The 15,556-nt window shown below is 32.2% G+C and overlaps 1 protein-coding gene across 2 annotated transcripts in view; it reads right to left on the bottom strand.

The window, feature by feature from the left end:
- Window positions 1–6,509: 6,509 nt before the first annotated feature.
- The window catches only part of LOC126879634 (uncharacterized), a 162,134-nt gene continuing 153,087 nt past the window's right edge, over window positions 6,510–15,556 (bottom strand). For both annotated transcript variants that reach the window (XM_050642819.1, XM_050642820.1), the window contains one exon: window positions 6,510–8,031. In XM_050642819.1, the coding sequence (XP_050498776.1) occupies window positions 7,817–8,031 (215 nt within the window). In that variant the 3' untranslated portion in view covers window positions 6,510–7,816. The remainder of the gene's footprint in view (window positions 8,032–15,556) is intronic.

Below are 15,556 nucleotides of genomic sequence, written 5' to 3'. Positions count from 1 at the left end.
GGAGTTTGGAAGCCTTAATCTGAAAAGGACCGCCAAAATCTAATCCGACATGAGCGAATACTCGAGAGGATTGCAAATGTTCCTTTGGTAAATCTGCCATAATCTGAATAGCGGGTTTGGCACTAAACCTAAAACAAACCATACATTGGTGTATGACCTTTTTAACTTCACGTAGTCCATTTAAAGGCCAATATTTAAGTCGAATTTGAGATAAAGTATTTTGAAGACCAGAGTGACAAAGTGTGATATGTTCTCTGTGAAGAATGAGGCGTACTACACGATTTTTTGAGGGAAGAAGAAGATGATATTTTTGGTCAAATGTAACGTCTGAGTTACCAAGGCGACCTCCTACCCGCAGCATTTCATTTCCATCCAAAAAGGGGTTTAGGCGTAAAAGAGACTTTAGATAGAGTTTTACCTTTTTTAATCTCAGAAATCTCAAGCGAAAAAGAAGAATACTGAAGCATCTTAACAATCTTCAGTTCAGCGGTTTGAAGTTCGCTTACTTCAAGAGAATTTGATAAATTGCGAGAAGGCGATTTGGCATTATTGGCAAATCTGAACATAAATGCTAAAGTTCTTACAAACCTTGAAAAATTAGAGAACCTATCAGAAACAGAGGTGAAAAAATCTATTTGATCATTTCGAACGTGAAGAGTTACTTTCCTTTCTTCAGGTAACTTGGAGGTATAAACTTTTGGATTGTATTTCAATAAACCCAAATGAGATTGATTCAAAAATTGAGGACTATGAAACCACAAAGAAGATTTAAGTATTTCAGCGGGTAGCATTCCTCGGGAGAGTATGTCGGCAGGATTCTCTTTGGATCGTACGTGCCTCCAGTGAGTGTTAGGAGATTTATCTAAAATTTGTGCCACCCTATTTGCTACAAATTGACTAGGGTCACTGTAGGACTGCTAGCCCAGTCTCTACTAACTTCTTCTTCATGACATTTGGGATAGCGATAAGTTTTTGCAGCAATTGGATGATTTGAAGAAGTAGGGATTTTGTGTTCAATTGTATTAGTATGAGTTAATTCATCTCCTGGAAGATGAAAAATATCAGAAAATTCATGACAAAGATTTAATAAAAGATTTTGTTCTTCTTAGTTTAAATGGTCTGTTCTTAAATTTTCTTCCAGAAGGATACTCCTTTTTATATCAGTTCCTACTTTTATTGGAAAAAGTTCAGAAATATGAGGAACTGGAGTGGTTGGCTTATCTTCAACCAGCTCAAAGGTTTCCATTTCAATGCATGGTACCTGAATTATTTTTTCTTCCTCAGAAATGTTTAGAATTGGTATTTTAATCATTTTATCAACTTTTGTAGTGATAACATCTGGAATAAGGAGATTTTCTTGAAGTTCGCGTTTAGAAATGTACCCCTCAAATGGCGAAATAGATTTAGTATTGACTGTTGCAATAATTTCGCATCGAGGTGGTATGCAAATAGTATTATTTTGGACGGAATCAGAAAAAGAAAAAATATTATCATTAACTGTTAGAGTTTGTGTCCTATAATTTATTTCACACTGATTTAGAGTAAAAAAATAATTTCCTAAAATACCGTCAAAAGGAGTAAAAATTTGAAATGCATTGACTACATGAAATTTAGGCTTTATTGCTGAATTTCGATTATATAGGTCGATATGTGCTGTACCTACCTAAAGTACGAATTGGATTCGGAGGTCCGATACCTCAAATTTGTTCAGTTTCTTTGATATTTAAGTATGTTTTATGAGGAAGAATACTAGTATGTTTAATTATAGAAATTGAAGCATCTGTATCAACTAAAATAGTAAGATTTTTGTTAGAATTATTTGAAAACAATTTTAGTGTACGAGGTGTTTGACTAAACGCAGAGATTTGTTGAAATTGTTGAATAATTGCTTGATTTTGCAATTCAGTGTCATTAGAGGTCATTTGAACTATATGATTTTGAGAATGACCTTGATTTTGAGACATGTTTTGTTTTATTTTATTATTATACTGCCGTTTACGGCATTCACTAATATGATGGCCCTTATTTTTGCAATAATTGCAGAATTTGGAAGGGTCATACGAATTTGGATTAAAAGAAGTAGTAGGATAAGATTGTGAATTAGAATTAAAGTTGGAGCTACGATTTTGATTAGAATAAAGATTTTGGTTTTTTATGACATTGTTTAATATTGTGCCTTGTTTTTTACAATAAGAGCAAAATGCTTGAAATGGAGAGTCTCGGTGGTAATTTAAAATTTTCTCCTCTTGTAGAGCAAGGGATAAGGCTTCGTTTATAGTTTTTATATCACGGGCTCTAAGCATTTGAGAAATTTGACTATGGCAATGCAGAATAAACCTCAGCAATGCAGTTTTTTGAATACCTTTTTTAATTGCACTCATAGTATCAGGTTTATATTCTGATGCATTTAGTTCTGTATTTATGCAATCATTTTTTATTTTATCGATGCGTTTGTAAAAGTCAGTTACTGACTCGTTTGGCAATTGACGAATAGTTTCCAACTCTTCGTAAAGTTGTGCAATATTTTTTGCACTACCGTAGAATGACTTCAAAATTTGCTTGAGATCTTTCCAATTATGGATAGACTCGATATCAATTTCATTAATGACTTTGCTCGAAATTTGTGACCATATAAAGCAAAGTAATGGACCTTGCTGATTGTCTTGAGCTAAGTCGAAAGCAGAATTAGCGTTTAAAATAAATTGATTTAAATGAAGTCGATTGCCATCGAAAGGTTTAATAAATTTGAATAATGTATTGAGATTTAGATTCAAATTTTCGTCCTGAGTTTGAATTTGAGTTTGAGAAGAGGAATTTGTAGCTTCCATGATAAATAAAACTTTTTTATTTTATTTTAAAAATAAAAAGTTAAAAATAAAAAATTTCTTTTGCCAAAAAAAATTAATGAAAAAAGAAACTAAGGTTTTTTGATTTTACCTAAGGGAAAACAAAAAATCGAAAACAAAAATTCTAAGCACCAAAGCCGAGCAGGAAAAGTTTTGAATTTTTATTAAAAAAAAAAAAAAAATGAAAAAATCAAAAAATTCCGATCGCCAAATAAAGGTATGGGAAAGGAAAATACTTTTTGGTAGGAATGGCAGAATATAACTCACCGTTTCTCTTTTCTCGAGGTCCGTTTCACTAGTTAAGTGTGCTGCACAACTTAGGGGAATTGACCATTGACCAATGCCTGTAGATCCTTTTGTTCCCAAGAGTCCAGTGATATCCCACCGCTGTCACCAAAAATATGTTGTATTCCTGCTAGGAATGACTGAAAGGCGTGTTGCTGTCACCAGGGCACCTTTTTTAGAAGGTCCGTAACTGAATTGAGACTCTCTATTGTTTAATAAAACATCAATAAAAACTGATACTGTGTTTTATTTGCACCTTGTAGTTTACTACAACTTGCTACAACTTGAGTAAGTCTTCAACTGATTGTTTACAACGAAAATTTAGTTTTTATAGAACAGCCAAGAAGCTCAAATCTTCCACTTCTTTAGGAAGTAGTTGTTTATTACTTTTCGTTCTAGAGTATTTACATTAACCACAATAGCAAGTTTTCATAAACAGGAAATATAATGAAAAACGCTGGACGGAAAGGCCGCCCGAGAACTTTATCGTACCGATCTATTATCGTTATCGTACTGGATACTGGCATTCTATAAAAATAGCAAAGTTACTCGTTATTTTGATATTTTAGAAACACCTTGTATACTTGAAAATATTTTATGGTTCTACGCATCATTAATTCCTGCATTTGAGAAAATGTTCGATGCCATATTTCGGGGACACACTATAGATGTATAGATTATTGCATAAATCAATAGAATATTATAGTCATACTTTCATTTCAAATTAGTTAATTTTTCTGAGAAATTAATAGTTTACAATATTTGCATTTCATTCTATTTCTATTACGCCAGTCAATGCGCGAGATTAAGAACAAGTTATTACCTCCGAATTCTATCCTACTGCATGGATTTTAATGAAATTTTGGGAGTAGCCCAATCTGTTGATTCAAAGTCTATCCTATATACTATGGCGCTTTTATCATGGGGGCGGTTCCCACCACTTCTCGGGGGTGGAACCCCCCAGAAACTTTCTGGGAACCCCCCAGAAAATTTAAAAATGCATTCTATAATTTGATCACATTTTTTACAAAAACCATTCATTTTAAACCCGTTCAACTTTTTGAAAGTAGAAATAACACTATATTAAAAGGTATTGCAGAAGAAAAACAATGCATTTAAATTCTGGTGGATGAGGGGTTAAATGTATGTACTTTTCATTTTTCCTTAAAGTACATTTGTCATATATTTTTTTGCACCATATCTCGCTTAGTTTGAATGTAAGCGGCATTTAATGGTGCTGGTTTTAAAGGCTTTATCAAACACTACAAAAGGCGTTGGTAGCATTATACACCTAAAACCTACAGTTCCTCTGTTATTTCAAGTTGAATACACCAATTTGAGCATGCACCAAAACACAAACTCTTTTCACCTACCATATCTCTTTTTGTATTAGAAATAGAACATTTACGAAGGAACGAATCTCTTTGTTATTTATAACCTAAAACATGTTTAATATAGTGTTTTTAGTTCGATGCATAGTTTTTAAGGTATTCACAAAAAACCGTCCGAAAAGGTGTCATTTTTCAATGAAAATGGCCACGCATAACTCAAAAATGAGTGAGTTCTCAAAAAAAATTATAGACCAGTTTTTGCTTAGAAATAGGTTCTCTAACCACTCCCGTGCTTATTTTGACCAAACAATTTTCCACCCCCTTGAAGGGGTGGGAACCGCCCCAAGATAAAAGCGCCACAGTATATAGGTTAGATTTTGTTTCTTGAGCTATTCCCTAGTTATTGTGAAAATATCAAGTACATCGATGTAGTAGGATGGAATTCGGAGCCAAATACCCTCATTGACTGCCCTATAATAATGCTCTGCTATGATCGCGTGAGAGAGGACACATAAGATTATAGCAAAATTTCTATTTACTGTAACTTTTCGAGTTTTTGAGCTACAGCAACGAGTTTATGTCATTGGAAAAGTAATTTTGCATTCTTTCAAAATATGTAAAAATATACAGGGCGTATCTAAAGAAATTACGATTTTTTTTATTTCCGGTTCAACCGGAAACCACATTTTAAGTAAAATTTATTGTGATAATAAATAATAAAGTACCATATATGTCTGCAAAATTTCAAATATTAGTTTCTATTACAAAGGAAGTTACGGGCACTCAAATATTTTTTATAGAAAATTCATAACTCTCCTCCTATGGGGAGTTAAGAAATCTGACTAATGTCATTCAACTTACCGATAGGATTTCAAAAATATATAAAAAAATAAACAAATTCCTTGGAGCCATTTTTGAGAAAGTCTAGTTCAAATTTATGTCAAATTTTGACCCCTTAAATATAGGCAACCCATAACTTTTTCTGAAAAACGATAATATTCTTCTTATAGCCCCATCTTTAGGCTATATAACGCCTTTTTCAAATTAAACTTATCTTAAAGAAGCTTTTAGATAGGTAGGGAAATGTGTCGGGTGTGCGGTCGGCCATGTTGGCCGCCATTTTGAATTTGGAAACGTCAAATTCCGTGTTTCTATTTACCTATCGTTGAGTTAAATTTCATTCGTTTCGGTCAAAATTTGCAAAAATTGGTCCTAAATAACCCCCCTATTTCGGCCTCCCTTTGAGAGATTTTTTTTTAAAACCTTAGTTTCTCGACAAAATTCTCTTAAATTTACTCATACCGAATTTTATCGAAATCGGTCCGGTAGTTTTTGCTGGGCGGTGGCGACATACGTACGTACATACTTCCGACATGTTTTTTTTATTTCCTTTTTAGACTTAGGGGGACTCAAAACGTCGAAAAAAAGTGAAATCTGAAAAAAATTTTTTGCACCATCCTATAACTTTATCTATTATACTATACTATGTATATAGTACGATAAAGTAAAATAGGAAAAAACCTTATTCTAGAACGAGAATATTTCGATACTTTAAATAAGGAATATTTTGTTTATTGTTTTCAATGGAAAATTTATGAATTATGATTTACGTATCGAAAAACAATATTTTAAATAATATACAATATAATACAATATAATACAATGTGAATAAAAAGTATCTAGTGCAAAAAATTAGCTTTATACGGTGTGAATAAAAAGTATCTAATGCAAAAATATGAGGTACCTATACAACAATATAAATAGAAGGTTTATAGCACTTTCTTTTAATATTCTAAAAAGTATATTCTTGGTATATGCTGAAAAGAAGTGCGGTAGTACATTCTAAGTATATAAATAAAACGTTTAAGTACTGTAATGTAGTATATACTCAGCATCTGCTCTGCACATTCCCAATGGTAATTACGTATATTCTCAGCATATACTTTTTCTGAAAAGTGTGTTCTATGAATCTACTAAGAACATGAAATTGTTATGTGGAATGCTCATTTAGACAGAAATATTCTAACTTTATACATGATATGAGTCATTAAAGATAAAGGAATTTATTTATGCAAAGTATAAGTTTTAATTAACAATTTCAGAACAGTTTACATAAAAAAGTGTCTTATATACAGTAGGTAATTAGTTTCGGTTTCGAAGATAACCTATCCACCTTAACGATCGAATACTTGTGATCGAATACTCGCGCACGGTGCAGAAGACCGGGTCCAAAAATATGGGTCAGCAATATTTGAAAAAAATTTTTTTTTGCAAAATTTTGTACAATTATATTATTTAATGAATATATGATCATATAACTGTGTAAATATGCGTTTGTGTCAACATTATATTACTTTAACAAAAAGTAATTTTGTTAATCATCATCTTCATACGTTTCCTCGTCAGTCGATACTTCCTCAAATAATTTTAATAATCTTTGCTTCTCCTTCTCGTAATCCATATCTAAATATAAATAAACAAATATATAAACATTAAAAATAAGAAAAAGACCTTAAATTACCTGACTAATTAAAACTTACTACTTTTAATTACCTGACTAATTAATAGGTCTTGCCTAATAATAAAAGTACAATACTCTTTTTTACACTGCACTTAAACTTCACACACAGTTGACTGATGACTGAAGAAGTATATGCAGCAGCAATTGAAAATATGCACTACAATCAGAGTTACAGGCAGTTATTTAGAGGCCCGGTCTCATACACCGTGTGCGAGTAACGGAGGGTTAATATACGCTCCTCTATAATATATATTTTTACGTATTAAGAAGTTTTTACTTATAATATACTAAATTTACATGTTGGGCAGCTAAAGTTCGGATTCAAAAGCGTCTCTTTGTAATATTTTTATACAATGACATCGACTTTAATAAGTAACAAGACATTTACCCAACACAAACTACAGTTTACACCAGCGTTTCTCAACCTTTTACCCTTTGCGACCCAATCTTCCATAATTATTTTCACCGCGCCCCCTCGTTCAATAATTTTGACAAAAAACAGTAAATCTTACTTTTTAGTATTGAGTGCTCTTTATGATTATAACTCCTATTCAGTGTTCATGTGTATTTTATTTTTTATTTTGTCAGAATTTTGTTTTGCTTTGATTTTAGTAAATTAGTTAATGATGTTGGTGTATTTTTTTATATGCTCACGCCCCCCCATTACTAAAAGCGCGCCCCCTTAGTGGGGCGCGCCCCACAGGTTGAGAATCGCTGGTTTACACTATAATCTGATTGCGACTGGCTGAAATATACTACAAAACTTTTATTACTTTTTTTATTTCGTTATCCAATTTGATGATCATAAGTAGCAATATAAATTGATCTAAAATTCATGTATTAACTAATCCACAATTACAGATAATAATATCAACATAGGGTTTTCCTATTTTGCGCCCATAATCTTGAACTTTCAGTAAATTCGCATATCCCTTAATGATCTTTCCAAATACCACATTTTTATGATCCATTTGCTCCATTTTTGCAAAAGTTATGATAAATTGGGAATTATTATCGGTGGGAGGTAATCGTTTCATAGAGAGCACACCTGAAATAAAAGTAGAATGACATTATTTTGAATCTGAGTACAAATACAGGGTGTTAGTAAATAAGTATGACAAACTTTAAGGGGTAATTTTACATGAAAAAATAATGACAGTTTGCTCGATAAACATATGTCTGCAAATGCTTCGTTTCTGAGATACGGGGTGTTGAAGTTTTTATTTCAAACTGCCAATTTATTTATTGCTCTAAGACCGGTTGAGCTATGAAAATAAAATTTGATGGGTTTTAAGAGGTAATTATTGCGCATTTTTTGACATACAATAAGGAATTTTGTATTTATCATTGGCGCGCCTATGGGTAATGGTCTGAATATTTTTGAAGAAAAAAATAGTACGCCACTGTGATATTTCTAACTTAAAATTATTTTTGAATTCTATGTTTAATTTATGATAAAAATCCCTTTTTGACTTTTTTTCATATGGTGCTCCGTTTTTATGGAAAAAATAAAACATCTTGGCGCGTATTTTTCACTTCTTAATAGATTATCAAGAACTATTTTTAATACATATAATAATACTAAACTAGAACAATAACAGAAATTATTACTAATAAGATTTTAACTAGGTGCAAAGCTACAACAAATGTTCAAAATGACGTCTTTTAGAGGTGACAGATGAATTTTATATTCATCATTGGCGCGCGTACGGAAATAATCTGATTTTTTTAAAGAAAAAAATAGTACGCCACTGAGATATGTCAAATTAAAAATCATTTTTGAATTCCTCCTATAATCTGTGACAAAAAATATATCTTGTCTTTTTTTCATATGAAGAGCCGTTTTTATACAAAACATAAAACATCTTACAGTAAAACGCTTACAAAGTATTTGAGGTAGTTTCCATATATAAACTTATTTCAAATACTTTGTAAACGTTAAGATAACAACTGCGCGTCATATGAAAAAATGGCAAGAAAAATTTTTTATTGTAAATTAAACGAGGAATTCAAAAATGATTTTTAATTTGACATATCTCAGTGGCGTACTATTTTTTTCTTTAAAAAAATTCAGACCATTACCCGTATGCGCGCCAATGATGAATATAAAATTCTTCTGTCACCTCTAAAGCAGGTCGTTTTAAACATTTGTTGTAGCTTTGCACCTATTTAAAATCATATTAGTAATATTTTCTGTTATTGTTCTAGACTCTAGACTAGTATTTAAATAGTTCTTGATAATGCACTCGTATTAGGAAGTGAAAAATACGCGCCAAGATGTTTTATTTTTTTGCATAAAAACGGTACAGCATATCAAAAAAAAGTCAGGAAAGGAATCTTATCATAAATTAAACATGGCATTTAAAAATAATTTTTAGTTTGAAATATCTCAGTCGAGTAATATTTTTTCTTTACAAAAATTCAGACTATTACCCGTAGGCGCGCCAATGATGAATACAAAATTCTTAGTTGTATGTCAAAAAATGTGCAATAACTGCCTCTTGAAACCCACCAAATTTTATTTTCATAGCTCAACCGGTATTATATCAAGCAATAAATAAATTGGCAGTTTGAAATAAAAATTTTAACACCCCGTATCTCGAAAACGAAGCATTTGCGGACATATGTTTATAAAGCAAACTGTCATTATTTTTTCATGTAGAATTACCCCTAAAAGATTTTCATACTTATTTACTAACAACCTGTATAGTGAAGCCTCGGATCTCGCTGCGATGCTCGCCAGGCATCTCGACACGCATCTGGCATCTCGCCACGACTCATTCTACAGGGTGGGGCATTAGTGTGACAAAGTCCAATTACTCGTTTGTCGTAAGAAATACGAAAAAAAGATATTTAGGTAAAAGTTGGAGCACAGATAGGGCCATAATTTAAAAATATTTTCAAATATACAGGGCCACCCGTATTGACAGCGTAACACACAAACTTATGTTTTTTTTAATGGAACACCCTATATATTTGTACATTTTTGGATTCTCCTTAACACTTTCTTTCTTAAAATATAGGATTTAGTAATATTATACGAGGTAGTTTAAAACATAATTCCGTTTTTTTGATAATTTCGTAGCAACATTCACACCCTGTAGATTTGTAGTGACGTTACATCAAAAGTCAAAAAGCACAAACCTTATGGAAATTAGGTCCCAGTGGATTTAGTTCATACTTTGGGAAAATAGTCTCTGAAGCATTGTGATGAAAAGTTCTCGTGGGTACAACTCGATCGTATAGAGGATTTTCAAGATATAGAGGCCCAAACTCGGAAAATTATAAGATTTACTGGGTATTCCAATTCCCGAGTTACTAGTTATCTGGCAACATGTAGAAGTTTGGATCAAAGAAAAGTACTAGTAGTCAAGGATTTTTTCCTGGCTATCCAATGGCGACCTTTACTTTGATCTTGACCTTCAACGGACGTCATCTTCTAGAGTTTCGAGGGTTTTCGGCATTAAAGTAATATATTGAGATTATTCATGGGTTTTTAGGATCGCTAAACACGAAAATGCCATCAGAATTGACTTCCGGAGCAAGTGGTGGCCAGGGCCACTGCAAGGGACGTCATCTTCTAGATTCTAGAGTTTCGATGGTTTTCGGCATTTAATTGATGCAAATTAATTACTAGAGGGTTTTTTGAGGTCGCTAAATACGAATATGCCACCAGAACCGACTCCCGGGGCATCTGGTTTTCAAGGTCAATGAAAGGGGCTCCTGGAGTTTCGAGGGTCTTCGGTACTACATTAATGCAAACGGATTAGTTATAGGTTTTTGGGGTTGCTGAACACGAATACGTGATCACATTGTGATCACGTATCGTGATTCTGTGAATGTGATTCGTGGGTCGGATCTGATAGTGTATGCATGTTCAGCAACCCCAAAACCTAAGAGTAATCTATTTGATTCCTCCATTTGACTCCTCCGAAACTCCAGAAGATAACCTGTCGTGTCTTAGGCACCAGGTACTCCGATATCTGTTCTGATGGGGTATTCGTGTTCAGTAACTCCAAAAACCTATGAGTAATCCGTTTGCATTAATGTAGTACCGAAGACCCTCGCAACTCCAGGAGCCCATTTCATTAACCTTGGAAACCAGGTGCTCCGGGAGTCGGTTCTGATGGCAAATTCGTGTTCAGCGACCCCAAAAACCTTCAGTAATCAATGCCGAAAACCATCGAAACTCTAGACGATGACGTCCCTTGCAGTGGCCCTGGCCACCACGTCCGCCGGAGGTCAATTCTGATGGCATATTCGTGTTTAGCGATCCCAAAAATCCATGAGTAATCTGTTTATATCAATTTAATGCTGAAAACCCTAGAAACTCTAGAATATGACGTCCGTTGAAGGTCAAGGTCAAAGTAAAGGTCGCCATTGGATAGCCAGGAAAAAATACTAGGTTACTAGTACTTTTATTTAACCAAACTTTTACATGTTGCTAGATAACCAGTAACTCAGGGAATTGAAATACCCGGTAAATCATATAATTTTTCGAGTTTGTGCCTCTATATCTTGAAAATCCTCCATACTATCGAGATTTGCCCATGAGAACTTTTTATCAGGATGCTTCAAAGAATATTTTCCCATGTATGAACTAAATCCACTGGGACCTAATTTCCATAAGGTTTGTGCGGGGTACTTTCTATTTTTGTTCAAATGATTTTTAGTATGGTCTACTATTGTTAAAAATTGTTAATATACGCTCTGAGCTTCGCTGGTGTCGCTCCTGACGGATTACTAATTCAACTTTCACCGGTAATTTTTAAATTTATTATTTAATTGTTATCGCTTAATATTTACAACGCTAAAAAGTAATTAAATTGTAACAGATTTTTTTACGATTTTGCTAATCATTTTGACGTTCTATTGACGAAATATTAATTTCTTACTTTGGATACTTTCCCAATTATCGTGTAGATGGCGCTACACGAGAGATTAATTTATAATTACATTTTACGGAACATTAAAAAAACGTAAATTCAATATTTAAAACGTAAATATATTTAAGGTAAAAATATATACCACAGCTTTGAGCAACTAATATTTTTTATAATTAATGTTTTTAATTTTAATTTTAAATTAATCACTTTGATATTTATGTCAAATTTCCGGTAAAGTTTACAGACTTGCCACTACTGGCGCTCGCGAATTTATAAATATCCCCTCTACGTACGAGCTCACAGCGTATACGCTGTGAGCTCGTACGTAGAGGGGATATTTACAAAGTCGCGAGCGCCAGTAGTGACAAGTCTGTAAACTTTTACCGGAAATTTTGACATATATGTCAAAGTGATTAATTTAAAATTAAAATTAAAAACATTAATTATAAAAAATATTAGTTGGTCAAAGTTGTGGTATATATTTTTACCTTAAATATACTTACGTTTTAAATACTGAATTTTAGTTTTTTTAATGTTCGGTAATATGTAATTATAAATTAATCTTAGCGCCATCTACACGATAATTGTGAAAGTATCCAAACTAAGAAATTCATATTTTATCAATAGAACGTCAAAATGATTAACAAAATCTTAAAAAAATCGATTACAATTTAATTACTTTTTTGCGTTGTAAATATTAAGCGATAACAATTAATTAATAAATTTAAAAATTACCGGTGAAAGTTGAATTAGTAACCGCTAGGAGCGACACCATCGAAGCTCACACCGTATAGCGAAATATTTAATTTTAGTATACAGGGTTGGTCGAAACTCGGAATGAGTATTTTCTGAGTTTCCTTAAACGGAACACCTTGTATTTTAGTATTGTACTGAAATTATATTTTATGGTACTTTTTTATTTATTAAGCATTCCCTATATAGTATTTTTATTACAAAAACGTTATTACGTAGGTCAAAATTTTTGACGTAAGAGAACTGTCAAAACATTAGAATGTGACTTTTTATTATTGCCATGTTTATTATAAAAATGGCAATAATGAAAAGTCACATTCTAATGTTTTGACAGTTCTCTTACGTCAAAAATTTTGACCTACGTAATAACGTTTTTGTAGTAAAAATACTATACCTAAGTGCTTTACTTTGTGAGTTATTCGTGATTCTTTAAGGCAAACATTAATTGCAATAAAAATTACGTGAAATTTTATTAGCTTGCCGTGAAAATATGCAATCAAAAATAATTTTTTGAAAAAAAAAATACACATTAATCTAGACCAGGGGTGGGCAAAGTGCGGCCCGCGGGCCGCATGCGGCCCTTTATACATTTTTTTGCGGCCCGCGGAAAAAAGTAAATTATTTTCATTTAAAGATATTTTTTAAATTATTGCTAATATTAATAAATAAATATAGATAAAGCAGCTATTAATTGACACTTTCGCAGCGGGTGATTTTTCCGCAAATTTTCAACATAACGCGGGCAATTATTTGAGTTTCCGGCACAGAATTTTGTCGGCTCCCCCAATGAAATCCATGAAATTTCAACAAATGGAAACGATATTTTTGAACTAATCAGGAACTGTTTGAAAAATTTTAAATTAACCCGTAACCACCTAGTAAGTGTAACAACCGACGGAGCACCAAATTTAAGAGGAGCAAATATTTTAATGTAGAGAAAGAGGTTACGTTCATAAACAATTTCCAGAACAGGTGTTATGCAAAAATGTTTTGCAAGTAGATTGCAGGTAGATTGCGTTATTTCAATTATAACTAATATTGTTAATTGTATTCGTTCAAAATGATTAAATCATCGTGAATTCATAACATTTTTGGAAGAGTTAGAAACAAAACATACTGATGTCTTATACCACAATCATCTTCGATGGTTAAGTTTAGAAAAGGTTCTTAAAAGATGCTGTGAATTAGGGGAGGAAATTGCTTTATACGCCAGTCAATGAGAGCAAGATATTACCTCCGAATTATATCCCACTGCATGAATTTTAATGAAATTTTGGGAATAGCCTCTAGTTATCTCCTAATTCAAAGTCTACCCTATGACGACGTGCGCTTTTATCTTGGGTTCGGTTCCCACCCCTTCAAGGGTGTGGAAAATTTGTTGGTCAAAATAACCACGGAAGTCGCTAGAAAACCTAATTCTACTCTATAATTTGTTTTGAAAACTCAATAATTTTGAGTTATTCGTGATTGAAAATTGGCCATTTTCACTGAAAAATTACACCTTTTCGGGCGGTTTTTTTGCGAATACCTTAAAAACTATGCATCTAACTAAAATAACTATACTTATAATACATTTTTGTAGCTTATAAGAAAACGAAGAGACTCGTTCATAAATCTTCTAATTATAATACAACAAGAGATAATATGGTAGGTGAGAAGAGTTTGTTTTTTGGTGCATGCTCAAATCAGTGTATTCAACTTGAAATAACAGAGAAACGGTCGATTTCAGGTGTATAATGCTACCAATACCTTTTGTAGTGCTTGAAAAGATCTTTAAAATGAGCAATATTAAATGTCGATTACTTTCAACCTAAGTGAGATAGGCTGCAAAAAATTGATGACTAATGTATTTTAAGAAAAAATGAGAAGTATATTTAACCCCTCATCCACCAAAATTTAAATGCATTGTTTTCCTTATACAATACCTTTTACTACAGTGTTATTTATATGTTCAAAAAGTTGGACGGGTTTAAAATAAATGGTTTTTGAAAAACGTAAGATCAAATTATAGAGTGCATTTTTATATTTTCTTAAAAATCTTTATTTTTCTCCATGTAACTTGTAAATGATAAGAGATAGAGTAATGAAAAATAAAAACAAAATGTTTATCTAAAAAACCCTACTTTTTGTAAAGTATCTTGTTTTCGTATCTCTTATTATCATTTTCGAGTTATATGGAGAAAAAGGAATATTTTTTTCAAAAACCATTCATTTTAAACCCCTCCAACTTTTTGAACATAGAAGCAACACTATAATAAAATGTATTGTATGTACAAAAAAACGATGCATTTAAATTCTGGTTGATGAGGGGTTAAATATACTTCTCATTTTTTTCTTAAAATACATTAGTCATCAATTTTTTTGCAGCATATCTCGCTTAGTTTGAATGTAATCGACATTTAATATTGCTTATTTTAAAGGTCTTTTCAAGAACTATAAAAGGTATTGGTAGCATTATACACCTAAAATCGACCGTTTCTCTGTTATTTCAAGTTGAATACACTGTTTTAAGCATGCACCAAAAAAACAAACTCGTTACCTTCTCTTTTGTAAATTATTCTGCGATTCAAAAACATATTCCGATGTGCATCACTTTACGCTTTAACAGACAAAAAAGAAATTGTAAATAAAAGTTGTCAAAACTTTAAACGCGATTTACCCAAAAGCTACCTACTTGACAGATCCACCTGAAATGTTTCATAAATTTTCTTTAGGCATTTCGTGAGGTAACTCTGTCGAGATATTTTTTAGGCTTATTTTTTGTTTAACAATAATAAATATGTTAATTTTTACCCTTTTTACAAAAAATTTCGTTATTTTGACTTCTGGGTGATTTAAAAATCTCAAAAATCGTTAAAACTAAAAAACTCGAGAGCGTTATCTCAAGAAGAAACTCATGCTAATAAAATATTTTTGACTTTTTGTTTCACATGA

Source organism: Diabrotica virgifera, chromosome 2 (genome assembly GCF_917563875.1).
Source record: "Diabrotica virgifera virgifera chromosome 2, PGI_DIABVI_V3a".
In the NCBI taxonomy this organism is placed as follows: domain Eukaryota; kingdom Metazoa; phylum Arthropoda; class Insecta; order Coleoptera; family Chrysomelidae; genus Diabrotica; species Diabrotica virgifera.
Note: the sequence above shows the minus strand (reverse complement) of the source record. Positions and strands in the feature narration are given on the sequence as shown.